This window comes from Plectropomus leopardus, chromosome 2 (genome assembly GCF_026936395.1).
Source record: "Plectropomus leopardus strain MGB_pleo_1.0 chromosome 2, ASM2693639v1, whole genome shotgun sequence".
Classification (NCBI taxonomy): Eukaryota; Metazoa; Chordata; class Actinopteri; order Perciformes; family Serranidae; genus Plectropomus; species Plectropomus leopardus.
This window is the reverse complement of record NC_142177.1, coordinates 41,172,946-41,198,186: the sequence shown is the minus strand read 5'-3', so window position 1 is coordinate 41,198,186 and position 25,241 is coordinate 41,172,946. Positions and strand designations below refer to the sequence as shown.

Sequence of the window (25,241 nt, the reverse complement as noted above, 5' to 3'; positions counted from 1 at the left end):
TTCCTGAAAGTATCTTATTTATTTATTCCAGAGAATATATATATTTTTTTCGTTTATGCAGTTCATTCCTTACCAAAGTCTGGCAGAGATTAAAGATTTCACATTGAGTCATTCGTCCTCTTAAACATCACTGAACTGTGTCGGCTGTGCTGCCACATTCATATCGTTACACACAATCATCTCAAGGCCAATAAAACCTAATAATGAAACAATAAATACATTTTATATGGCGCTTTTAAATGAGCTCAAAGATGCTTTACAAGGTCGAAACCTTTTTTTTTTTAAATCAAGGTTAAATACATGTTTGGCTTCTGAGCAGCTCCACTGAGTAGATGATTCCTTTAGCGCCCGAGATGAAGCATCGTCATTAAGATCAATAAACTAATCTTAAAATTTAAGGTTTTTTGTTGGCATCAGCCAGAAATCTTTTACCAGCTGCTGCACTGAAGAACTTAACTCTTATTTCCCTAAAACAATCCATCAGATTTCAATCACAATCCTCTTTTTGTTGTGGTTTTTGCCGACAGAGGAGCTCGAACACTCGGCGCAACTCAAATTCACACTACAGTGTTTGAGTGAAGTAGACAGACAGTAAAATTTACAGTAGGAGAGTTTGTTCTCACCGGGAGCAGCTGGACGAAGCTCTATTACTGCTGAGAAATTAAAGGCGTCACTTAAAACTGATGGAAATTAACCGCAGAGTGAGAGCGCCGGCGCTGTGATGAGCAGCTGCTTCAAACACGTGCTCTCAAACAGCTCCTCTGACTGCAGTTCACGCTGCCGATCACTGATCAGACCGCCAAGTTTCAGCTCGGTTTCAGCTCCGCGATGAGGCCACGCCGAAAATGAATGATCACGAACTACAGAAAACACAGAACAAATGTAACAACAAGCTGAATCACTGAATCAAAACTCTGAAGGAAATGATTCAATCATAACTCAACAACACCAAGAATCAGTTCTACTCTGCTTCATGATCACAAACAATATAACTAAAAAAATCACAAAATGTGTCTCATCCATAGTCCAAATGCAATTAATTGTACCTATCTGATCTTATATGCAGCAAATGTGGTATTAAATATGTGGGTAAAAAACAGCAATACAGTCTTAATGGAACTTGCACAAGACAGAAATATTTAAAGTCTGAGTAAAGAAAAAAATATCTTATGAGTTTCAGCACCAAGTCAAATTTATATAAGAAAAACTCCAAGCATTTAAAATCAGGTTTCAAAATCATGAAAAATGAGCAATATTTTCTATATTTATTTTCAATATTTTCTACAAATTAATATATTTGGACGTGTTCACTAAATACAAGTTTAATAACTACAAAAAAAAACACACAGTCCTCATATGATATCAAACAAAATATGGACAACTGACGCACATAACATTGTGTATATTTATAATAGTAACCTACTGCAAGTTGACTATTGTTTTACCATGAAATGTCTCGTATACAATAAAATGAGGGTTTATAATTTTCTGTCATGGAGGAAAAGAAAGCAGACTCACTGCCAGCTGCGGTGTCTTATTGTGATTTGCAGATTTTGTTCATTTTTATGTCTCAGTGATTATCTTTTTTAGTACTTAAACATAAATCATCGAAATATAAAAGCGAGTAATCATAATCAGCTAAATGTAAACATTAGTGAATTTTGCTCAGAAAAGCCCGTTTACCGAGGTTACGTCTGTTTGTATTTGTTTACAGGGCAGCCACATCCAATATGGCGGACGTTCTGACGTGTGGCCAACAGAGTCACTGCAGCGTCTACAAAAGATGTCTACGGACTGAGGCACATGCTAAGATGTAGAAAAAAAACATCACATTCGGACGGAGAGCGAACACTGTACTCCACCATGAAAGTCCAGGATTTTCGCCCCTCCAGTTGGCCTTATGGACGCCTTCGTGCTCCCGTCCAGCCGCCTGGCAGCGCATAATAACACCACGACTGATTCTGTCAGGTTCTCAGCTGATGCCGTACAGCGGCGAATCATGCAAATGCAAAAGGTGGCTTTTGTCGTCAGGTTTTTACGCTAAAAGAAAAGGTAATTTGAGGACTTCGAGGTGAAAATGGGCGAGAGAGGAGCATCTGGTTTAGAAAAAAATGTACAGCTTTGAAAAAAAAGTAGACGACTACCAGGAAACATGTTGATTTGTCCTCAGTGTGCAAAAAGTGCTTATGTGGATTATTGTGAAAAAGACAAAGGACACGGTAACTACACACATGCATGCACACACACGCACACGCGCACGCACACACACACAAACACACACACATGCACACACACACATACAAACACACACGCACACACACACAAACGCACGCACACACACACGCACACAAACGCACACACACACACACACACAGACACACACACAAACACACACGCACGCGCATGCACACACACACACAAACACACACGCACACACTCACAAACGCACGCACACGCACACACAAACAAACGCACGCACACAAACGCGCGCACACACACACACACACACAAACACACACGCACACACACACAAACGCACGCACACGCACACACACACACACACACACACACACACACACAAACACACACACAAACGCACGCACACGCACACACACACACAGCTTATGTGTGAGCTGGGCTGGTATGGAGGGCTTTGGCCTGACTGACGGTGCTTTGTTCATCCATCCGGTCCTTCTGCCTGTAAATGCAATCCAATCCAATCAACTCTGGGGGGGGCAGAGACAACACACACACACACACACACACATACACACACAATACACAAAAACACCACAGTCCCAGAGGGGCAGATGCTCCAGAGGTCTGACAAGGCAATCACAAGACCTTATCCATCACGAGTGACAGAGGAGGAGGAGGAGGAGGAGGAGCAGCAGCAGGAGGACATGAGGTGAGGGTGCGATTGGTAGGGGTAGTGGCTGCAGTAAAGGAAGCGGAGGGGGAGTGATGGGTGTGAGGACAGCAGAGGGATGATGGGGCGGGATTGCGGCTGCGAGGTGCAGCAGCGGCGGAGGTGTACGGTATCGACGCCGGCCTCCTGCCGAGGGTTACGGCGGATGCAGCTGCAGCAGGAGATTGCTGGAAAAAAAGTCTTTATCTTGAAAATGTTCCCGTACCAAGGTCACAACGACTGCACGCACACACAAACCCAGCGGGGGGGAGATTACTTAAATGTGACATTTGCTTTGGTATACAAATGCCACGTCAGAGACAGAAAGACAGAGAGCGGAGGAGACAGAGACAGACTCAAAGTCTTATAAATATCACGTGGAAACCAGAATCATCCATCACATCCTAAAGGGCAGCAGAGGGCAAAAAGCAACACACGAACGAAGAGCAGCTAAAGGATAAAAACGAAACGAATATTCCAACAACTGCTGCGTGCAGACATTCATGGATTCATTCAGAAGATGAATCTCTGGGCGGCTTTCCATTAACCCTCAAATTGAAATTGCAAATACAAAATATGCCAAATGGAAACACGGCAATTTTGGAAAAAACGCTTATCGAAAAAAGTTTTTACGCTGGCATGAGGTGGTTATTTCAGGCGATTTGAAAATGCCATAAACGCAAAGCTACAATGGAAACACTGTTTTTTGCTTTTATAGGATGTGCAACATCAGGTGGCTGTAATGCGACTTTATGGATGCCGTTAAACCCAAAGAAGAAGAAAAAGTACAACTTGGCAACAGAGGAGCTCAAACACTCTGTGTGCTGACATAGCAGCATAAAATACATATACTTAAGTAAAGTGAAAGTACCTCAAATTCACACTGCAGTACTTGAGTGAAGTCACTAGACGGTAATAATATTTACAGTCAGAGAGTTTGTTCTTCACCAGGAGCAGCTGGATGAAGCCGTTTTATCTCATTTTAACAGAAAAAATTGAACGATTTTTTTATTTTAATTTTTTTTTGTTTTTTTGCAATTTGATTTTTATTTAAAAACTTTTGGTAAATTCTTTTTTCTTTTTTTTGGCAATGTTTAAAGAAAAAATTGTGATTTTCTTCTCTTTTTCTAATTGATTTTTAAGGGGAGAAAAGAAAAAAAATGGCAATTTGTTTTTCTTTAAAAAAAAAAATTGGCAATTTTTAATAATTTTTTCTACTGACGTAAAGTCACGACATTCTGCAAAACGTGGCTCGGCATGTGTGGACGGAGGAAGAGACCGAGATCTTCTTAACTCTGAAATCACTGCGATATTAGATCGACTTCAATGAGCGGCTGCAATAGAAATAAAGCTGCTAATATTTTGGACCTCCATCACCATGGTTACTGGAACGTCATCGCAAGAGGAGGAGCTGCATAACATCACTCAGTGGAAACGCACTCATCTCGTACTTGTGTTTTATCGAAATTTAGAAAATATCGCGAAAGTTTTACGCAAATCTGGGATGGAAACGCAGCTACAGTCTGCTGGTTAGCGATGGTTAGCAGACTGGACCGGGCCCGTTCACCAGTGACAACACTGAACTGGTTGTCCTTCAGAATCAGAGGAGGCGTGAGACACACACGCTGGTGTTCAAAGCGCCGACCTCAGGTCAGACCGAAGCATCCCCGGGGGACACACGGATAATAGGACAAGGCGAATAAAGACAGTGAGAAGGAGACGAGCTGTGTGACGGATGGACAGATCCTGGAGACGAACAAATAAACGGAGAGATGAATAATTAATTCAGCAGGTGTGAAGTGTGTCATTAGCGGGAGAGTGAAACTGTGTAGAGACAATGAAAAACAGAATCTGAAATGGGGTTTTTTTATGGCTGTTCCTGAGGGACAGAAGCGGGAGGACAGATAACACGATCTGACAGGAAGTGAGAAATGTCAGCAGGAAGAGAGCAGGTGAGGCTCTGAGCGGTCCCGATCGAGGCGGGTTGGATTTTTGGTCCCTTGAACCCGCAGCTACGCCTCTAAGCTGCCATCTGCCGGCACGGCGCCGCGGCCACGAGACTGACCCCGAAAAAACCTGCGTCTGTCTCTCTAACACAGACTAACTCCTTCAAAATAAGACTTAAAAACATCTTCAAAGTAAGACTCAAAAACAGCAGCTTTGTTCTAAAGTATGTAGATCAGAGAGACTCAACCTGCTTTGCTTTGGGGGCCACACAGCAGGCCAGGGGCCAGTCACAGGAGCCCCATACATGTTTCTAGGACTTTAGGACATTTAAAGGATTTTAGGATGATTGTGGGATTTCAGGAGTTTTCTAGGATTTTATGACAATTCAGAATGGTTCCAGGATTTTAGGACATTTCAAGATTTTAGGACATTTTTAGGACTTTAGGACGTAAGTGTCTTCGCTAGGACCTCTGTCGGGGGTTTTAGGGGATCCTCCACTGGCACTTTAAAAAAAAACAAGCTCTATTTCGATGCTGTTTTATGCACTGTGGCACCTTATGGATACTAAAAGGACAAAAACAATTCCCAGTGTGAATAACTTTCTCTTTGTTGTGAATTAGAAAATGGTTGGTTTATCTGAACAGGCTGGTGGACGTGAATCAGCTCGGCTGCTGATAAATGATCAGCATTTCCTGGACGGACGCGCTGAACCGCAGCCAGAATAACAAACAGCTTCCAGTCTCTTGAAGTCAAACTGTGAATCTTATTTTTGTTGACTGAAAGTTAAACAACTTTTAGTGGCTGTTAATAATAATAATTGTTTTAGATTTTGTCATTTTACAACATAATAAATAATGAAAATAATGCACATGTAGCATCAATTATCTCAGTAATTAAAACATGATTTTTAAAATGTTATACGGCACAAAGCTTAATATTTGAAAGGATAATGAAGCATGAAGTGCTTCACTTTAACTCAACGCCTGCTCCTCATGTTAGTGTGCCCTGCACTCTGGTGGCCTGACTGGTGAACAGCAGTTTATTACTTAGAAACCCAAAACTCTTAAAAGTTCAGGACAAATTCACAAAAGGATTGCGCAGCTTTTGCAGCCACTAAACCTGCAAAACTAAGACAAGAAACCACGTAATTCTTAAAGCACCAATGAAGGGTTAAATGCACACGTAACTGCTCTGCCAAGCATACATCGTGCCGCTGCTCCTGTGCTTCGTGCATGTTTTTCCTTCGGGTGATGTGCAAACATTTGCTGCAAAATTTGCAACTTAAATGCAAATGAGCTCTAAAAACAGTCCGATTCGCAAACATCAGAGCTAACAGCTGAACTGGGCATGTGCGGACTGATGTGCATTTTTAGGTGGCTTTAAGGTGTCACGCAGGCTTTCCAGGGTCCAACAACAGTTTCTCTCTGTCCCATTTAACCCTTTAGGGCCCGCTTTAATATCAAAAACACACGCATCGCTCTGCGCACAAAAAGCTCTTCAAAATCAAACTTTAAAAAATATTATACATTAATAGAATTTTAACCCTTTAAATGCCAGGTTTTTGGCCATCATTATCATCATATATGTACATATATATGGAGGTAACATCGCTGCAGATCCCAAACACCCCGGACACAAACTGTTCAAACTCCTCCCGTCTGGTAGGCGTTACAGGTCACTGCACGCCAAAACAAGCGCACACAGAACCAGTTTCCTCCCTGCTGATGGTCACAGTGTCAGAATATTCACTAATGCACGTTTGCATTCTCTCTTTTAACTTAACTTGTATATATTAGCTAAAACTGTTTAACCAGGGCTCGTGCATGTATCAATTTAAAACTATAATTTTCTGTTTTTATCTGTTTTTCACTTTTATTTTTACATTTGTTTAGTTTGTACATTGAGAGCAAAGCTAACTGGAGTCTAATTCCTGCTTGTGAAAGCACACCTGGCCAATAAAGCTGATCCTGATTCTGTGTGTTTATGAAATCGCTCCAGGAGCGATCCGAACGATTTCGTTCGCCACTTTTCGTTGTCGTTATAGTTGTAGCGTGGACTCCACCTCCACTTGAGTTGGATCGATTTTTAAAAACTTGGTGGGACGGCCTTTAAGAGTCGATAAAAGATAAATGGTTAACTCAGATCTGTTCTCTCAGGAGGAGGAAACTAGTGTTTTATTGGAGGGTATACGGAGGTATATCGGGATATAACACACCTCTTTTTCTGGACGTTTAGACGCCGGCGGACAGTACACCCACTTCCTCCTCTGTAATCTGCCCATCAGCTATCACTGCACCGCCGGAGAAAACCATTGTCATGAAGAAATATGTCAAAACTGAAAAGTAGCGCTTAGGCTGAGATGGTAAAAATGAACGTTATTCATCACAGCCTGTGAACATAATCGTCATTAACGCCACACCGTCACACCGCATTAGGGCTGAGATAAGATTCTGTGGTCACGTGACGGGCCTCACACTGAGGTAATGACCGCTCCCTGCTTTCTTTTGGACCGATGACTCTGAGAATCCTCTCAAAGATTTACAGCGAGGGTAACTTTTATTCACGGGGAAACCTGGAAAAGCTCAAACATTTATCACGTCTCATATAAAGAGTCATTACGGGAGGCAGCGTGGTTGTGCCTCATCATGTGTTAATACAAGAGCCGTTTTTTTATGACTTGTTTCACTCGTGTTTTCTCTCTCTGCACGTATTCGACGGAAAAATGTTTACAGATGTGTGAAGCATCACAGGTGCATCATGGGTCATTCGAGCAGATGTGAACCCACTCAGACTGAATTTTGGAAGGTTTTAGCCGGAGCTGCGCAGCATGCGTCAGACTTTTCTAACCCAAAACCACATCAAACAACAGAAAGGTTATTTCACGCCAACTCACCCAAAATCCAGAACTTTTCCCAGGTCATGTCTTGGATTTTTTCTGAAAAAAAAAAAAAAAAGAAAATGCTGAAACTTGAATCCTAAAGCTGAATTTTTAAAGTTTAGCCCTTTGAGCTCAATTTCAGCAACATTAACTTAACATTAATTTCGCAAACTTGTTAAAATGACAAGTTTAATTAAATCAGTCCGTCAAAGTTTTAGTAACTTCAGTAAACCAGGTTTACTGCGAATCCTGCTGGTTGCAAACGAGACAATTGTATTTGTACTTTCTAAAACATGTTAAGAAAACCCATAAGTTCATCGTAATGATGAAGACCAACTTCATTTACTGAATTTGCGACCGCTCAGAGAAAACCAGGTCATTTCACTTGACATTTTTGAAGGTGCAGTTTGTAAGATCTGGGCAAAATGTTTGTTTAAAACATTCAAGAATTGAACCCTGTCAATAGAGTGTATATATGTATATATACTGTATATAGTTAACAAGCCTTATATACAAATCTGATTCCATGTCTAAATTGGAGTAGGAGGAAGTACTAATTTCGTATACTAATATGTAAATATTAAATATTTCATAGTTGTACATATATGATATTACCCTTTATAATCCCTGATGCCTACAATTTTTAAATCATTTATATCTTATGTCTTCACTCTTTTATTGTAAATCTGTATCTTTTATGATGTTTTTATATTTTATTGCTCCGTAAAGCACTCTGAATGGGTGTGTTGTATGAAATGTGTGAAATAAATAATATTTCTATGATATGTGGACGATCAGGTGACAGCTGTGGTGCCGTTATTGTCATGTTCATTTTTAAAACAAAAAAATGATGGAAGTGAATAACTGAATTTGCTCTGCGTGTTTTCTTCGTGCATTTTCCCTGAAGGTTGTTGGCATAAAGACGTGATCTGGAAGCACGACGGATCATATTCATCATATTTATCATCTGTTCCCTTTAAGATAATAAAGCTCATCAGCGGGACGACAAAGCTCCACCTCTGAGGTGACTTCATCTGATCAATCGAGGAAACGGGTTTCCTGCTCAGTTCTCAGTGAGAGGAGACGCACCGACCGACTGACAGACGGTAAGATTCACCCTCATTATGAAGCTGTGACTTCAGTACTCCAGTTAAAAGCTGGAGTACCAAATTACTGCATTACTGAAGTACTTTGGCCTGCAGCCAACTGTAAAACACTCAGAAACTCAAAGTGAAAGCGAATGAGACCACGCCCTGCAGCAGGGACGGAAGCTGACCTGTTTTAACGTGCTGTCTGCTGTGATTTCAGCTTCACTCAGAGACTAAATGGCTTCCAGATCAGAGGAGGATCTCTGCTGTCCGGTCTGTCAGGACGTCTTCAGAGATCCTGTTCTTCTGTCATGTAGCCACAGCTTCTGTAAAGACTGTCTGAAGAGCTGGTGGACACAGAAACCAGCACAGGAGTGTCCAGTTTGTAAGAGAAGATCTTCAAAGTTTGAACCACCTTGTAACCTGGTGTTAAAGCAGCTGTGTGAGTCCTTCTTACAGGAGAGAGATCAGAGAGCTTCAGAGGCTCTCTGCAGTCTGCACTCTGAGAAACTCAAACTCTTCTGTCTGGACCATCAGCAGCCGGTGTGTCTCGTCTGCAGAGATTCAGAAAAACACAGCGACCACAGATTCAGACCCGTCGATGAAGCTGCACGACAACACAAGAAGAAACTTCAGGAGACTCTGGAGCCCTTAAAGGAGAAGTTAAAGGTTTTTAAACGAGTTAAAGTGAAGTCTGAACAAACAGCAGCTCACATGAAGGTCCAGGCCCGACGCACAGAGACGCAGATTAAGGAGCAGTTTAAGAAGCTTCACCAGTTTCTGGAGGAGGAAGAGGAGGCCAGGATGGCTGCACTGAGGGAGGAAGAGGAGCAGAAGAGTCAGAGGATGAAGGAGGAGCTGGAGGCTCTGAGCAGAGAGATAGCAGCTCTTTCAGACACGGTCAGAGACGCAGAGGACGAGCTGAGAGCCGAAGACGTCTCCTTCCTGCAGAGATACAAGGCTGCGGTGGACAGAGTCCAGCAGCGCCCCCTGCTGGAGGATCCACAGCTGCTCTCAGGAGCTCTGATAGACGAGGCCAAACACCTGGGCAACCTCACCTTCAACATCTGGAACAAGATGAAGGACATGGTCTCCTACAGTCCTCTGATCCTGGACCCAAACACTGCTGATCCAGAACTCATCCTGTCTGAAGATCTGACCAGCGTGAGACGAGGACGGAGACAGCAGCAGCTTCCTGATAATCCAGAGAGATTTGATAAATATTGGGCTGTCCTCGGCTCTGAGGGCTTTAACTCAGGGACTCACAGCTGGGACGTCGAGGTTAGACACAGTAAACACTGGAAACTGGGTGTGTTAGCAGAGTCTGTCCACAGGAAGGGATTCATACAGTCTGGATTATGGATAATCTGGTTCAATGGAGGTAGATACTCAGCAGAGTCTCCACCAGCTTCGTCCTCTGTTCTCGATATAAAGAAAAAGTTTCAGAGGATCAGAGTGAATCTGGACTGGGACAGAGGAAAACTGTCGTTCTCTGATGCTGATACTAACACACACATACACACCTTCACACACACTTTCACTGAGAGGATGTTTCCTTACATTTACACGGCGTACGAGCAGAAGATTTTACCTCTGAAGGTCTGCGTGTCTTTAGTTAATCAGAGTTTACACACAGTGAAGTAAAACTGAAAATGCAAACGGTCGATTGATTAAAGAGTCAGACACAGCGGTCCTCAGAGGCCGGGTTTCCCTTCAACCCTCAGATTTTTCAAATTGAAATTGCGAATATAAAATACGCCTCACGGAAACACGGCAACTGAGAAGAGAGAAACATAAAAACTTTTATGAACTTGATGGCAGCATCTCGAGAATCACGGAGGAGGTAGAGACGTTTGACGTGTTCAGATCGTCTGTCAGCTAGCCGGAAAGCGCTTATGACACAAGCTTAAAAAAAAACCAAAAACATTAACACACCGCAGCAGCAGAAATAGCCAGCGAAAATCATGTTTCGATGATTATATTGACTCCATTCCGAAAAAACAAAATCGTTAAAAAATAATTAAAATAGGAAATGACCTGAAAGGACTGCTTAAAAATGATTTTCAAAAATCTGTGAAATGATTTTAAATATCTAATTATAATTAGAAAATTATTTAACAGAATTATTATCATTTTAGGATTTTGTTTCAGGGCATTTCCTTTTCTTTGTTTTTTATTTTTTTACTTTCCTTTTTTGATTGTTTGTTAAACTAACTTTCAGGTCATTTTCATGTACTTTTTTCCTAATTTCTTACTAATTTTTGGATTGATCTTCCCAAAGTGCTTATTGCATTTTTAAAAAATGGAGAGAAATGTCCAGAGACTATATTTGTAATTATTATAATTCAGAAGCCAATTAGTTGCTCCTTGCACCCCGTTTTTTTCCTTATTCTATAATTTAATTTGTTTTTTTTTTTCCTTTAAATTGTTTTTGTGATTTCTATAGAAAACTGAAAAATCTGGGGCATTTTTTTCTTCAGTTCTTTAAAGGAATATTTCTAAAATAAAAATGTCAAATTGACACCATGTATCTCAGCCAAAACAACAGGAACTGTTATTGGATTTTGGGTCCCTGCATGTCTCCATCTCTTCAAATGTATAACATTATTGTTTTTAATATGTGTGAAATAAATAAAATCAAACATCTCTGACAGTCATTGAACACTTTCTCAAGAAAAAAAACAAATCTGCGCTCAAAATCTTGAAACTTAATCAAAATCACTTCCTCTCATGTAAGACGTTCCCAAAAGGAAACTGTTTGCATGAACTAACCAGCGTGCACAACAAGAGTCAAAAACGTTTCTGTTGTTGTTGTTTTTTCAGCTCCATTCTGAACTTTCAGCTTTCAAACATCAAAGTTTTAAAATCTTATAACTAATTTATGGCGGAGGGAGGGTCAAACATTTTTCCCCAAGTCACTCAGAGCAACTCAACGAAAAAAACAAAAAAGTAGCTTCAAAATTAATAATAAAAAACACGAAGTCACGCTGCGCTGCAGCCGCCTCTGATAAATAACGAACAGTCCCTAACAGGGCTCCTGCTGTTTACGCACATACACACACACACAAACAGGCTCTTCGACTCACGTTATTTGCTGTCAAAGTCCACCGTCTGTCTCTGCAGATGAAGTGTCCATGTTGTCTTGAATGTCCCCGCGCAGAGACAGAAGTCCATCTCGTCTCAAACAAAACACCGGAGATGACATCGTTAGCCGCGCGCAAACTCTCCGGCCGTTGAAACGGTGTTTTTAACTCTTTGTGGTTCGCTGATGGTGGATTGATTGATGGTTAAATTGTGTGAAACTTCTGACCGACGAGCTTCACGCTTCACCTCACGGTCTCTGTCCGCTGTCTCACTGTTTGACACAGGATGCAGACCTCACCTGTCCTCACCTGTCCTCACCTGTCTCCACCTGCCGGTAGACTCCGGTAAAGCTGTTTCCCACATGTTTTTGCTTCTCTTATTAACCCTTTGAATCCTGGATCTACAGAAGTAGATTTCTTTGTGCTTAACACAAGCATTTACATTTTTAAACCCGAGTAAACTGGTTTAATTTCTGATAACTGATAAGGAAATGAGCGGTGTTTTACCTTTGAAGCTGCAGATAACTCTGAGGGGTCGTGGGATGATTAACCCTTTGAGAACCTGAGCAAGTTCGCTTGATTTCCTTTAAGAAACCTGGAAAACACGAAGAAGGCAAAGAACAACTTTAGACAAGAAATGAACCTAAAATACCGAGAAATTAGCAAAACGTTACTAGAAAATCACCTGGCTCAAACAAACAAACAAACAAACAAACAAACGAAGATAATAAAAAACCAACAACTACAAGGAAATAACCTGAAAAAATGTTAAAAATCCAAAAGGAAATTCAGTGACACTATGACAAATATAGTTAGAATACTTATAAATATATCTCTCTGGACAATGTCTCCATTTTTTAAAATAATTTTCTTTTATCTCTTTCTCTTAGACTCTTTATTCTCTTATTTTCTTGTCACCTTTTGCTTTTTTTTTTGCAATTTGCACATGCATTTTATTTATTTGAACTTTAATTTACAAGAAGAACTCCTTGAGATTAAAAATGTGTTTTTCATGAGCGCCTTGGACAAGAATTTAACAGCAAAAAGTAAAATTTTTGTTTCTTTACTGAAAAATGATCTTGGCACAAAAAGTCACTGAAAATTGAAGTTAATTGGGTTCATTAAATACATCCAAAAGATTACTGCTGAAGACATAAAGAAATCTCTCTGAAGCTGTTGGAAAAGATTTTGTTAGAGTCTGACTGAAATTATCACACGTGTGTTGCTTGTATTTTCTAGAGATAATTTTAGAGCTTCTCAGGGCGCCTTAAAGAGATAATTTAGATATTTTTAAGCGGGTTTGTGCGAGGTCTTGATCTGCAGTAATTGGTGGTTCGCGCTCCCAGTTTGGAGAATCAGGCCACAGTCCGACACAGACGGGAGCAGCAGCAAAATGCATTTTAACCACCTAAAAAAATCAACATCAGTTTAAATGTACACTATATTTTAGGCCTTTTACCTTTATATAAGTATGTAATGTATCCATCAGAGGGATTACCTTGTGGAGTGACCGTGGTAACGAATTAAAACTGCATAGTTCACTCTGCAAAAAAAAAAAAAAAAATTATAAAAATATGGTGGTACACAAATATAAAACTAGGAAATGATTATTATTTTAAATGAAATTTTTCAGAATCTTGTTATTATTTTTCTTTTTTGTTCCTCTGTTGTTGTTCAGGTTTTTTTTTCAAAACTTAGTTGTAAATGAGTTACTTTGGCAAATATTCTAAGTAAATAAACTAAGCTAATATAGGTGAATTTTCTAAGTAAAAGTACACAAAATAAGCTAATACAAGCAAATATAATCTTATAATATATATAAGTAAAATATGGCAATATAAGCGAATATTTTAAGTAAAAGTCAGTAAAATATGCTAATATAAGCAAATATGCTAAGTAGAGTTGGTAAAATAATCTAATAAAAGTGAGTATTTTAAGTAAAAGTAAGTAAATAAGCTAATATAAGCAAATATTCTGAGTAAAAGTAAGTAAATAAACAAATATAAGCAAATATTTTAAGTAAAAGTAAGTAAATACACTAATATAAACAAATGTTCTAAGTGAAGTAGGTAAATTAATTAATAAAAGTGAATATTCTAAGTAAAAGTAAATAAAATAAGATTCAGCTTCTACCTACATCTTTTCGGTCTATATATCTATTTTTTTGTTAGTCCTTTATTTAACAGTGGAGGAGTATTTTTTTTTGGGGGGGGGGGTTCTTTTTTTAAGTATATTGTGAAGTAATTTGTATCCTGATGTATGATGGTGCAAGTGTATGTGTCTGTATTAAATGTGTAACCGCTGTATTCTTACTGTATAAGATAATACAAGAAAACCACAATAATATATTTTGAGACACGTTATGTGTGCGACCCACCACAGGAGACTGTCCAAAAATATCTGAAAATTGGGAAAATGGCTGCTCTAACATGTTAACAAGTTAGAGCAGCCACAGTGAAGCGCTGCTCAGCTGCGTGTCAGCTGCATCTCAGCTGCGTGTCAGCTGCATCTCAGCTGCGTGTCAGCTGTGTGTGAGCTGCATCTCAGCTGCGTGTCAGCTGTGTGTGAGCTTGTGTCAGCTGTGTGTGAGCTGCGTGTGAGCTCGTGTCAGCTGTGTGTGAGCTGCGTGTCAGCTGCGTCTCAGCCGCAGCACATTTAGAGAATCGGTGGCTTGCCCATTTTTCTGGTTGTCAGCAGAAATAGACAGTGAAAATGGTGGTTTTGATAATTATATTGACTCTATACCACCTTTTTTTTTTTACAGTTTCCATGTCTTTTTCTGCCACAGAGATGAGGAAATACAAACATATGTTTTATTTCATAATAAAAGTCCTCTGATAACGTCTCTTTTGACAGAATCCCGTCAGTTGTCGACAAAAGGCATTTATTGTGAAATATTTGCAGGACTGTGTTGTTGACAATGCAGGAGCTGCACAGCTTCACCTGGAACACACTGCATGTGTGAGCAGAGCGAGACAGCATCCTCGGCAAACAGCAGCGTATTTAACACTCGCAGCGCAGCGTTATAGCTGTGATGCTGCTGCATCGCTGACTGCTGCTAGTTCTGTATTTCCACATTTAAGAGCACAAATTCCGCTCATTTATGAAGTTGTGCAGCTCCTACATGTCTTGTGTCAGCAACTGATGGGATTCTGTCAACAGAGATGTTATTAAATGATTTTTATTTTGAAATGGAAGCAGGAAAATATGGTATAGAGTTAAAATAATCATCAAAAAAACAGTTTCACTGTCGAGCCACCGTTTCTCTACATGTGCCGCAGCTGAGACGCACCTGAGCAGCGCTGCTCACGCAGGCAGAGTGACTGCTCTGACTTGTTAACAGCGGGTTCTGCGATGCTCACGTGCTGCTCTCTCAGGCGTAAAACGTCACGCTTGTCGAGACTTTCTGAATCTGCGATGCCGTCTAAAATCCCACACTGGAGAGACGCAACTCTGCTGTTGTTCAGTTCTGTGAAAAAATGGAAAGGAGGCATACAGACGGGACTTTGTTATGCCACTGGATATGGAAAAATACTTCATACAACCCCACTTTCAAAAATTCACAATTAAAATTTGGTGCAATTGCTTAAAACTCAAATCAATTTCAGTTTTTCCTACTAAAAATATTTGCATTAAGAGTCAACATGAAGACATAATTAAAGCTAAAGTTATGCCAGGTGAAAAGAAAAAGGAGCACGGATGGAAAAGAGATGGATGGACTCATTTATCAGTATTGAATAAAAGTCGGTATATAATATAAAACCAGTAATATGAACAGACCTCGCACCAGTATGACAGCTGAACACCAGCAAACTGAAACATATCAACAGGTTACTGAAAGACAGACAAGATATAACTTTGTTTTTTTTTTCTTTTTTTTCCTGCATGCAACAACAGACCAAACTGACACGCTCACAACTTTCAAAACCAAAACAGAGCTGGAATGGTTCAATTGATAAAACACTAGCTATGTGTAAAATATACAGTCACAGGGACGGGTCAGGAAGTTCGTCTCTACCGGCTGTGGCGGCTGGTGCTTTCAGCGAGAAGAAAAACACATCAGGACAGTCTCAACCTGCGAGGACGAGCCGGTGGAGACACTGGAGCAGCCAGACTCAGCCGGCGTCACTTTCAGTTTACAGTACAATCACTTTGTATAAAACCTCCCAGTCCCACATATATTGGATATACAGAACAACTTGGTAAATTCGGATAAAAGGAGAAGAAATAAAGTAAACGAGCATAGAAACAAACCCCTCGGATTTAGTGTTGTATCTTACAGCTTAGAGTATAAAAGCAAACAGTGCAGATGTGTGTGCAGCGCGTCCACACATCAGCATCCTCTCTGCTTTAAGTGTTTTTAACTACACACCGTTTTAACATTTAATTCCCCGCAGCCTGTGATGTCAAATCGTCCTTAAACGTTCGGACTTTCAACACGGGCCCTATCTTCCCATATTTTTGTGCTGGAGTGATTAATAGGACGAACTGTTCTTGAAATTAGTCCAGTATTGATTGAAAGTGCTGCAGCCGCAGCTACAAAACATACTGCAGTTGTTTTACATTACGGGTGGTGGGAAAACACAGATATGCATCAGTACATATTTTGCGTGGCAATATTATATCGTTTCATGGCCGCCAAGTATCATTTTTTATTGAATTAATTAGGGCTGCAACAAAATATCGATAAAATCGATTATTATCCATAATTAAATGTGTTGACAACAAATAAAATGATCGTAATAATCGCGTGTATTACGTCACTGCGTGGCGGGACGGTTTACGTCACGTGCAGACGGCAGCGGAGGTGGAGAAGCGGTGTTTTGAAGAGGAAAGGCGGAGGCAGAGAAAACGTTTCGTACGAAAACTTCAAAAGTTTGGCGCAAAACAAGGAAGTTTGTTAACTGCAAAATATGCAAAAGTGACACGGCACGGCACGGCACGCGAGCGCGACGGTTATGATGCAGCATCCAAAACGAAAAGTGAAAGTGAGGATGAGGAGAGCTCAGCGGCAGGGAAGTCTCGACCAAAAACCACGTACGTTCAGTTTTAAAGTAACGAAACGTAATTATGAGTTGTAAAAGCTGTCAACCTTGAGTTTTTGAATTGTTTCATATTTGATTTCGTAGTTATTTATTATTCATAAATCTATGTTAATCTGACAGCGCAGAGATGTTCAAGCAACCGCCTGTTTATGCACTTTTGGCACTGTTGTCAATGATAATCTCTTTTTGAACAAAGCGATAGGAGAAAAGAAATGCTTTCCTTGTTATTATTTCTATTTTTTATTCCAATTCATCAAAAAAATAATTGACCAATTAATCGAATATCAGCAGAATCGTTAGTTGCAGCCCTAGTATTAACTGCAATCATGAAATAAAGCCTTTAGTGCTGGAGAAATAAAATGTATTGCTTTTTAAATCCACGTGATGGTGCTGTTGAGCAGTTTGCTGGTGAGGTCACTGTGCGGGAGAGAGTTAATACGTCAAATATGGCAGCACAGGAGAAATACTGATGGACTGTCGCCGTTTAAATCCAATGTGAGGATTTATTTTGGATTTTATAACAAGGAAGGGACAAAGAGATGGACATGACTCATGGGGTTTGCATGAAGGTAAAATACTGTGGAAATACGACGAACCCATCACATGTTATGTGTAGAGACTGCCATACAGCGTTGGGAAAAACGAGGGCTTTGCAGATAAAAACCGAGCGGTGTGTAAATACTGAGATGCTTTTCTTATTAGATTAGAAGATTTTGATCAAGTTTTCCTTTGTGTTTGTAACATGCAGCTGGAAAAAGGTTCTGAATCGCAATGTAAAGTATGGCAATACTCACAAAATATTAAAAATGGCTATAATATCATATCATGAGTTAAGTATCGTGATAATATCGTATCGTATCGGCCACTGGTATTCCTACGCCTGATTTACATCCAATAAAAGTGCTTGTTTTTGTCACCAACAGGCTCAGATTTTAAGTGTCTGGCAACATTAAGGGAAGGATCTTCTCAAGGGGTCGACAGATTATCAGATAATTATCAGAGCGGATATTTGGCATTTTGCGGATTATCTGTATCAGTGTTTTATTTTAATGATCACTGATAACTTTAATTAATGAAACAGTGTGCGTGTTTCACTGAGCCAACACCGGGAAAGGCGGTTTGCCATACGAGCACCGAAATTGTCAGCAAGGGAGGAGCTTAATTTTTTTTAAATTTAAACTTTCACTGAACTTTATTAAAAACAAAAGTTGCAGGGAACTTCCTGTATATGATTGTTAAAAGTGCAAATAAAGTGATTAAACATTTTCTAAAGGCATTTAAACAAAGTTTTGTGTTGGAGTTAGTTATATTCAAATTTCAACAGAAATATTTTTATTATTACTGTATATACATCTGTTATAGGTCTCATTAAGTACTAATAATCTGTATCCGTATCGCCCCTGAAAATCAGTCGACCCCTAATCTTTCCAGAGATAAGCCGTTTGTCAGAGCATGATCCTTTTTTTGTTTAACCAGAGACAGCCCCGAAATCTCCATCACCAAACCCACCAGACTCCATTTAAATAACCAGTAATTTTATCATTTCTGAAATAAATCTTCATTCACCCACTTAGATGTGAAAATGTAATGAATCTTTACACGCTAAAATTAGTGTTTAATTAAATGGAGTCTGGTGGGTTTGATGATGGTGAGTTTCTTGCTGAACAACCAAATTTTTCAGCTCAAAAGGAAATCTCAAAAATGCTTTTTGTTTAAGAAGAAACAGCCCTGAAATCATCATCACCAAACCCACCGAACTCCATTTAAATAAACATCAGAATTCATCATTTTATCATCAGAAAACACATTTGATGTAAAGTTGACGGGAGCTAAATGAAACTCACAGAAACCGTCTTGGTTTGTCTTTTCACTGTTCGAACAATCACCGAGTCTGGTTTGGTTGAAATAATAATAATTCACCCAGTTAAATGTGAAAACATGCTGGAACTATACACATTAAAATGAAGTTTTACTGAAATGGAGTCTGGTGGGTTTGGCGATGTGATTTTCGGCCGTTTCTGGTTTAACAAAAAACATCTTAAAGAAAAAAGTCTATCTCAGTGAATCATTTTTGTTTAACAGAAACAGCCCCGAAAACCCACAAAGCCAAACCCACCAGACTCCATTAAAAAATATAATTGTTTCCAGCATATTTTCACATCAGACGGGAATTTAAACAATGTCAAAACAAACTTCATTCAAAGTCGACAGACACAAAATAAAACCAACAAAAGTCGCCTTTGTTGGTCTTTCCACTGTTTCGACATTCACCGATTCTGGTTTGGTGGAAACAAACCTATAAATCATCCAGTCAGATGTGAAAATACTGGAAATATACATACTAAAATTAATGTTTAACTTTGCCTTGATTTCATTCAAAATTATGGGAAGAAGGCAATGAACAAATTGAGAAGAATTTACCCAGAAATTAATAAGAAATTTTAAAAAATACAAGAAAGTTAAAAAAAACCACTAGGAAATAGCCTGAAATAGTAACTCTGTTAAAATAATTTCAAATATATAATAATGATAATAATTATAAATATAGTTCTCTGGATAATTTTCTCTGGCATTTTAATTTTTTTTAAATTCTAATTTTAGTACTTTCTTGCACATTTCTTGCTACATTGCTTGATTTCCTTTTCTCTCAATTTTTGAAAGAAATCAAACCAGTTTGCTTTTAGGGGCTCGAAGGTTTAAAAGCTTGTGAAAGGTGTCTGAATGTGATCCAGGTTGATTAAAAGGAGTCAGGTGGGTTCGGTGATGGCGATTTTTGGGGCCATTTCAGGTAAAACAAAATGATCTTACTCTTAGAAGAAAGCAGAAATCCTTTCAATAACGTTGTCAGACACAGAAGATCGACCCGAGCCTGTCAGTGACAAAAACGAGCACTTTTAGCAGAATTAATTGATGGTGCATTATTACCCGGAGGGGTTACATTGCAGCTTTTTTGGTGGCTGCCGTCTGCAGCTTTCCTGCTCAGCACTGGACCAATTTCAAAATAATGTTCCCATTAGTGATTTAGACACAAAAACATTGTAAAATACAGTCAGTGTTAAATAAGCCAAAGTTAACTGCCTGTAAATGTGACAATCAGTGGATCATCAGAGGGAGACATAAAGAAATAAATGAGGACGAGTAAAAGAGACAGGATGTCCCGATCAGGTGTGAAGGATTGATAATCGGCCAGATCAAGACATTTTTATTGATCGGGATCGGTTATTTTCAGCACACGCACCAGATACTGAGGTTTTCTTGTAGTGCTGCGACTTCAGTGGTAGAAAATGATTTTTTTTATGATGTTAAACTGAAGCTGCTGCTCCACGTCGAGTCAAACTGAAGTTTTTGTTGTTCATTTTTAGTCAACTAGTGTTACTATGATGCCGAAATAAGAGGAACTGTGGCGGATTTCTACTTGACTGGGAATGTTAAAGTTCAGCTATAATGCGAGTTTAAAGTTGAATTGTGATTATATTTCTCATTTATAGTGTTCGATACTTGATGGTGCTGCATTATGTGGATCTGAGAGCAACTTCTGAAAACACATTTTTAGTTTGTTCCCTTTGTTATTTTGTTGAAAAATCAAAAGCTGCACTAAGTGGACTTGAGAGCAATTTCTAAGAGTTATTATGTGGAATTATTACAGCCAAAAAATGTTTTTAGCTTGTTTAATCTGTTGTTTTTGTAAAAATAAAATATAAAAGAACCCGAAGGAACTGTTTGGATGCAGACATTTTTTCTTATATTGTGTTTCAGAGCTTTTTAAGCGTCAAACATAAACACAGGATTGATTTAATTACTTTAAAGTACTTCAAGTGTGCAGCTTTATTAACCAGGTAAATACAAGTATTGTTCCGGGATCAGCTGATATTCAGTATAAAATAACCCAGACTGAGATCGGGGGCGTAAAAACCTGATGGGGACATCCCTAAAAGAGAGACATGTAGTGTGCGTCGCCGTGTTTCATTTAAAGATACTGAATAAAACAATAAAACGCATCGTTCTGAAAACAACATGGAAGTATTTGTAGTTGAGCGAGCTTCCTGTCGGCTCGCTCCGTGTGTGTGTGTGTGTGTGTGTGTGTGTGTGTGTGTGTGCATGCCTTTCGTGTCTGTACATCTTCAGTGTTAAAATCAATTAGTGTCATTGACAATCACAATAACCATGTGCTCCTCGTCCAGATTACCCACAGTCCTCTTGGCGGCCTGCAGGTACTGTTGTGAGAACACTCCGGGGGGGAAGGCGTACAGCATCGCCCCGGGGCCGCCCTCTTTGGCGGCGGGGAGGCTCACCACTCCGGCCGCCTCCTTGTTCCGCAGATAGGTCACCAGGTGGCGGAGCAAGCGCGCCTGCAGCCCCGGCTCGGGCGCCGGGGCCTGGCGGTCGATGGGGCCCTGGAGAGCCAAAAGGATGGCAAACCCATCAGGCCGCCCGAGCTTAATGCGCCGCGACACCTCGTCGAGTCGGGTCTGGTCCATGCGGAGCCTCTGGGCGATCTTGAGCTGGCTGGGCTGGTTCTGGCTCTGCAGCTTCAGGGTGTCCTTCATCACGGTGTTGAAGAACGCGGCGCCGCCCTCCAGCATGTACAGGTCCGTGGGGAAGCTGCTGTTCTTCAGGGCGAAGAAGCCGTGCCACGTTTTGGACAGCGACGCCTGGGCGAACTCCGACAGCGTGGTGGGGGAGGAGGAGGTGTCCGTGTTGGCGGCAGGAGAGACGGCGGCGATGACCTCGCTGTTTCGGTGGTGGTGGTTGTTGAGATGCTCGCCGGACCTCTTGCTGTGGTGGCGCCCGAACGGCGGATCTTCTTCATTGGTGGCGGAGGAGTGCCGCCCCCCACTAGTGTTCTCGGGGGAGTGGTCTCTCGGCTCGGTGGTGGAGTCTGGAGCTCGGACCCGGGCTCGGTCCGGGCTCGCGTCAGGAGAGACGGCGCCTCCCACACCTCGAACCCTCGACCTCCCCCTCTCCTTCTCCCTCTCTCGCTCCCTCTCGTCCGTCAGCCTGTCGGTGGACACGCTCCTGCTCCTCCTCCTGCTCCTCCTCTCCTCCCTCTCCTTCAGCCACCGCTCCCTGCTCCTGCTGCGGCTCCTCGCCGCTCTCCCACTCCTCCCAAATGCCTCCACTCCCCCCATCCTCCTCTCCAGGCTGCGGGTGGGGCTGCTGGGGTAGTCTCTCTCCAGCAGGGCCCTCTCTCTCTCCCTCGGGGTGAGGACGCTGTGGGAGGGAGGCGACGAGCGGTCCCTGACTCCCCTCAGCTCCCGCTCCAGGCTGCGATGGCGGCTGTAGGCCTCCCCGAGGAGGTCATAGTGGGAGGGGACTGCGACAGGAGGCTGGTAACCAGGAGGAAACGGCCGTGAGGGGCTCTCCTCCACTTTAGCAAAGTCCACCCTCAGGCGGCGCTCCGGGCCGCCCAGAGGAAAGCCCCTCATCTGGGTGCAGGCGGCCTGCGCGGCGTCCAAACTCTCATACTGAATGTAAGCAAAACTGTCCCCCTTCACATAGTCGATGTTCCTAATACTTCCAAAACGGTCAAACTCCCGAGCGAGGGCGGCCAGGGAGTTCCCGGGCCCGAGACCACCCACCCAGAGCCGTGTGGTGGGGTTCGCTTTACCATACCCGATCTTTATGGGGTTTCCGCCCATGAGTCGCCCCTGCATGGCCACCTTGGCTCGGTGGGCCATGTCCAGGTTCTGAAACTTCACAAAAGCGTACGCCCCGCCCTGTCCGCGAGCCGGGCGCTTAATCACAACATCCTCAATGATGCCGTACTTGTCGAAGCCCCTCCTTAGCTCCGCCTCTGTCACATTACCGTCCAAATTCCCGATGAACAGGTTGCTGGTGGCCCGCTGGTCGTCCTCCGGTTTCAGATCCTCCACCACGGGCATCGGGGGGAAGCCGTAGGGCCGCCCCCGCTCGTCCAACATGCCGTAATAATCCAGCAGCCGCTCCCTCTCCCTGCCGAGCCCCAGGGTCTCCAGGGCGTAGTGTCTGGCTCTGATGTCCCTGATGTTGCTCACACCCGGACCCGGCGGTGACAGGGACCGCTGTCTGTACGGGTACGGCGCGTGCAGAGGTAAATACCCGGCGTCCGGCGGCGTCACGCTCCGCCTCCTCACGTACATGGGCTCGATCTTAAGCTGCCGGTCCCCCAAAACTAACCTGGAGGCTTTGGCGTGCCGGGCCTCTTTGGCGTCCTCCGGGTGCCGAAAGTTGACGTAGGCGATCCGGCCCAGCTCCGGCGTGTGCGACAGCTTCACGCTCACGTCCCCGAACTTTTTGAACTCGTGAAACAGCGCGTCCTCCACGTCCTCGTCCGACACCTGCGAGCCCAGGTTGCTGATGAGCAGGGTTTTGTACTCCAGGGTGCCCGGCCGGGCGGCGGGCAGCTCCACCGCGGTGGTCCGGAGCGGCGGGCGGCCGAGCAGGCTGAGCTCGTGCCGGTGGTGGAGCTCCAGCGCGGCCGTCCGGTCCTCCCGGAGCCGCGGCTTCTCCCGCTCCCTGCTCCGGCTCCGGCGGTGGTAGCCCCGGCTGTCCGCCAGCAGCAGAGCCAGCGGCGGCGGCGGCAGCTCCTCTCTCCGCGCGCTCTCTCGCTCCCGTTCCCGGATCCGCTTGGCGGCGGCCCTGGACGGGCTGGCGTCTCTCCCGGCCTGCCTCTTCATCTTCACCGGAGGATGGGGCTCAAACTTTTCGGTGCCTGCAGCGGGAATCCGGCCTCGGGAGCGAATTCCGCGGGTGTTAGCAAAGACAACGTGGCCGGCGATGGTTTCGGTAAAGACACGCTATCACTCCGGACGCTGATTTTTTGCATAAATGTCGAAATAAAGACGAAAAAACGTTTAAAAACATGTCAGCCGCGGAGGGTCTGCACCTACGCCGCCATCTTGGACAATAGGAATGTGCGCGTCCCTCGAGGAGGGCGGAGCCTGCGCTGACGCACCGCCGTCATGACGTAACACGCTTTCAAAATAAATTTTATAACGCTTAATTTTTGCTTAATTTCTGCTTTTATTGTCCTTTTCTGTTAGCTGTTCGTTTTATTCTTCAAACGCTTCATTTGTATGAGTACTATAACGTTCACTATGTGGTCCTGCAGACATTGTATGTTGGAAGGTCTATAATAATCATTAAAATAATAATTTAACAAAATAAATAATATAATGCTAGAACTACCTTTGTTTTAAGTTAATTGCATGCATTTAACCTGACTGCTACTACTACTGCTACTATTAATAATAATAATAATAATAATAATAATAATACATATAAAACAGATACATAAATAATACTTGCACCACTACATGCAGAAATATATATTTTTGAAAACACATAAACACAAGCTGCTCTATCTGTCATGAATATTCTGAAACTGTTGTACGTATTTTGGGGCATTGTTCTCACACCAAGAAATTCTGGAAGGACCTTTGCAGATTTATTGCGGACCATTTATTTAAATACATATACTTACACATATATATAAATACACACACAGACATATTTTTTTTTTAATCTGTGAAATAATTTTAAATATATAATACATATAAAATTAGGAGAAATATAAAGTTTATAGTTTTGTCAAATAATCCTCCCCATTTAATTCACAGATATTTTTTGTCACCTTTTACTAACTTTTGGTTTGGTTTTGAAAGAAATCAAATGAAATGTCTTTGGTTGGTCTTTTATTCTTACTTTATTGCGCTCCACTCAGGTATTGCAACTAAATTTTGTTGTACGCACCTGTAAAATGACAATAAAGGTATTCTGTTTCGTTGTAACTGAAAAAGCTCACTAACACAGACAAAATTTGAGAGAAATGTATCTATTGAGTGCTTGAAAAAAGTGTTAGATCTTTAACCTTTGCTGCGTTCATGTGATGTCTGGAGGTCGAATTTTTCCGAGTTGGGAAGTCGTTCTTTCGACTTGGTTGTGTTCACATGTTTTAAGGTCATAAAATGGGAACAACATTTTTGTAACGCTGACAGCGTTTAAACAAGAGCGCCAGTTCATTTATATTTTTATATGTTATCTTATTTTTTTAATATATACATTATATATATTATTTTTATATTTAATCTCGTTCACTACATGGACGTCAGTTTACACCAATACCATATGAAAAATTTATATTTAATACGTGAATTAATAAAAAAGTTTCTCACCATTGATCAAACATTGACTTTTGCCGGCCATGTTTATGCGTTTATGACGTCAAGGCGGCAACTCGTGTCACAAAATAACGTTATCGGTGTCAGTGCGCTTGCCTGGCTGCTTTGGAGTTAAATATTTGCTTGTTTGCTG

General features: G+C 41.8%; 2 protein-coding genes across 9 annotated transcripts; one reads left to right on the top strand and one right to left on the bottom strand.

Annotated features, from left to right (window-relative positions):
• On the bottom strand, window positions 1–23,922 carry rbm15b (RNA binding motif protein 15B). Of its 8 annotated transcripts, XR_015775149.1 has the most exons (6): window positions 11,908–12,405; window positions 9,880–10,016; window positions 9,279–9,375; window positions 9,010–9,168; window positions 7,749–7,790; window positions 1–860 (listed from the first exon to the last, which is right to left on the bottom strand). XR_015775149.1 is itself a non-coding variant. In XM_042510905.2 (1 exon), the coding sequence occupies exon 1, from the start codon at window positions 23,603–23,605 to the stop codon at window positions 21,083–21,085; it is 2,523 nt and encodes an 840-aa protein (XP_042366839.2). In that variant the 5' UTR covers window positions 23,606–23,921; the 3' UTR covers window positions 15,616–21,082. The 8 variants fall into 8 exon arrangements, 1 of the variants encoding a protein (XP_042366839.2); XR_015775145.1 differs by lacking the exons at window positions 9,010–9,168; window positions 9,279–9,375; window positions 9,880–10,016; window positions 11,908–12,405 and adding exons at window positions 12,412–13,447; window positions 15,267–15,373; window positions 21,140–23,922; XR_015775148.1 differs by lacking the exons at window positions 9,010–9,168; window positions 9,279–9,375; window positions 9,880–10,016; window positions 11,908–12,405 and adding exons at window positions 12,412–12,499; window positions 15,267–15,373; window positions 21,140–23,922.
• Window positions 8,775–11,899, top strand: LOC121961005 (nuclear factor 7, ovary-like). The gene is made up of 2 exons (XM_088071007.1): window positions 8,775–8,839; window positions 9,042–11,899. The coding sequence occupies exon 2, from the start codon at window positions 9,059–9,061 to the stop codon at window positions 10,463–10,465; it is 1,407 nt and encodes a 468-aa protein (XP_087927133.1). The 5' UTR covers window positions 8,775–8,839; window positions 9,042–9,058; the 3' UTR covers window positions 10,466–11,899.
• Window positions 23,923–25,241: the final 1,319 nt, after the last annotated feature.

Excerpts from the sequence above, each read along its gene's own strand:
- LOC121961005 (XM_088071007.1), top strand. The coding sequence starts at position 9,059 with ATGGCTTCCAGATCAGAGGAGGATCTCTGCTGTCCGGTCTGTCAGGAC.
- rbm15b (XM_042510905.2), bottom strand. The coding sequence starts at position 23,605 with ATGAAGAGGCAGGCCGGGAGAGACGCCAGCCCGTCCAGGGCCGCCGCC.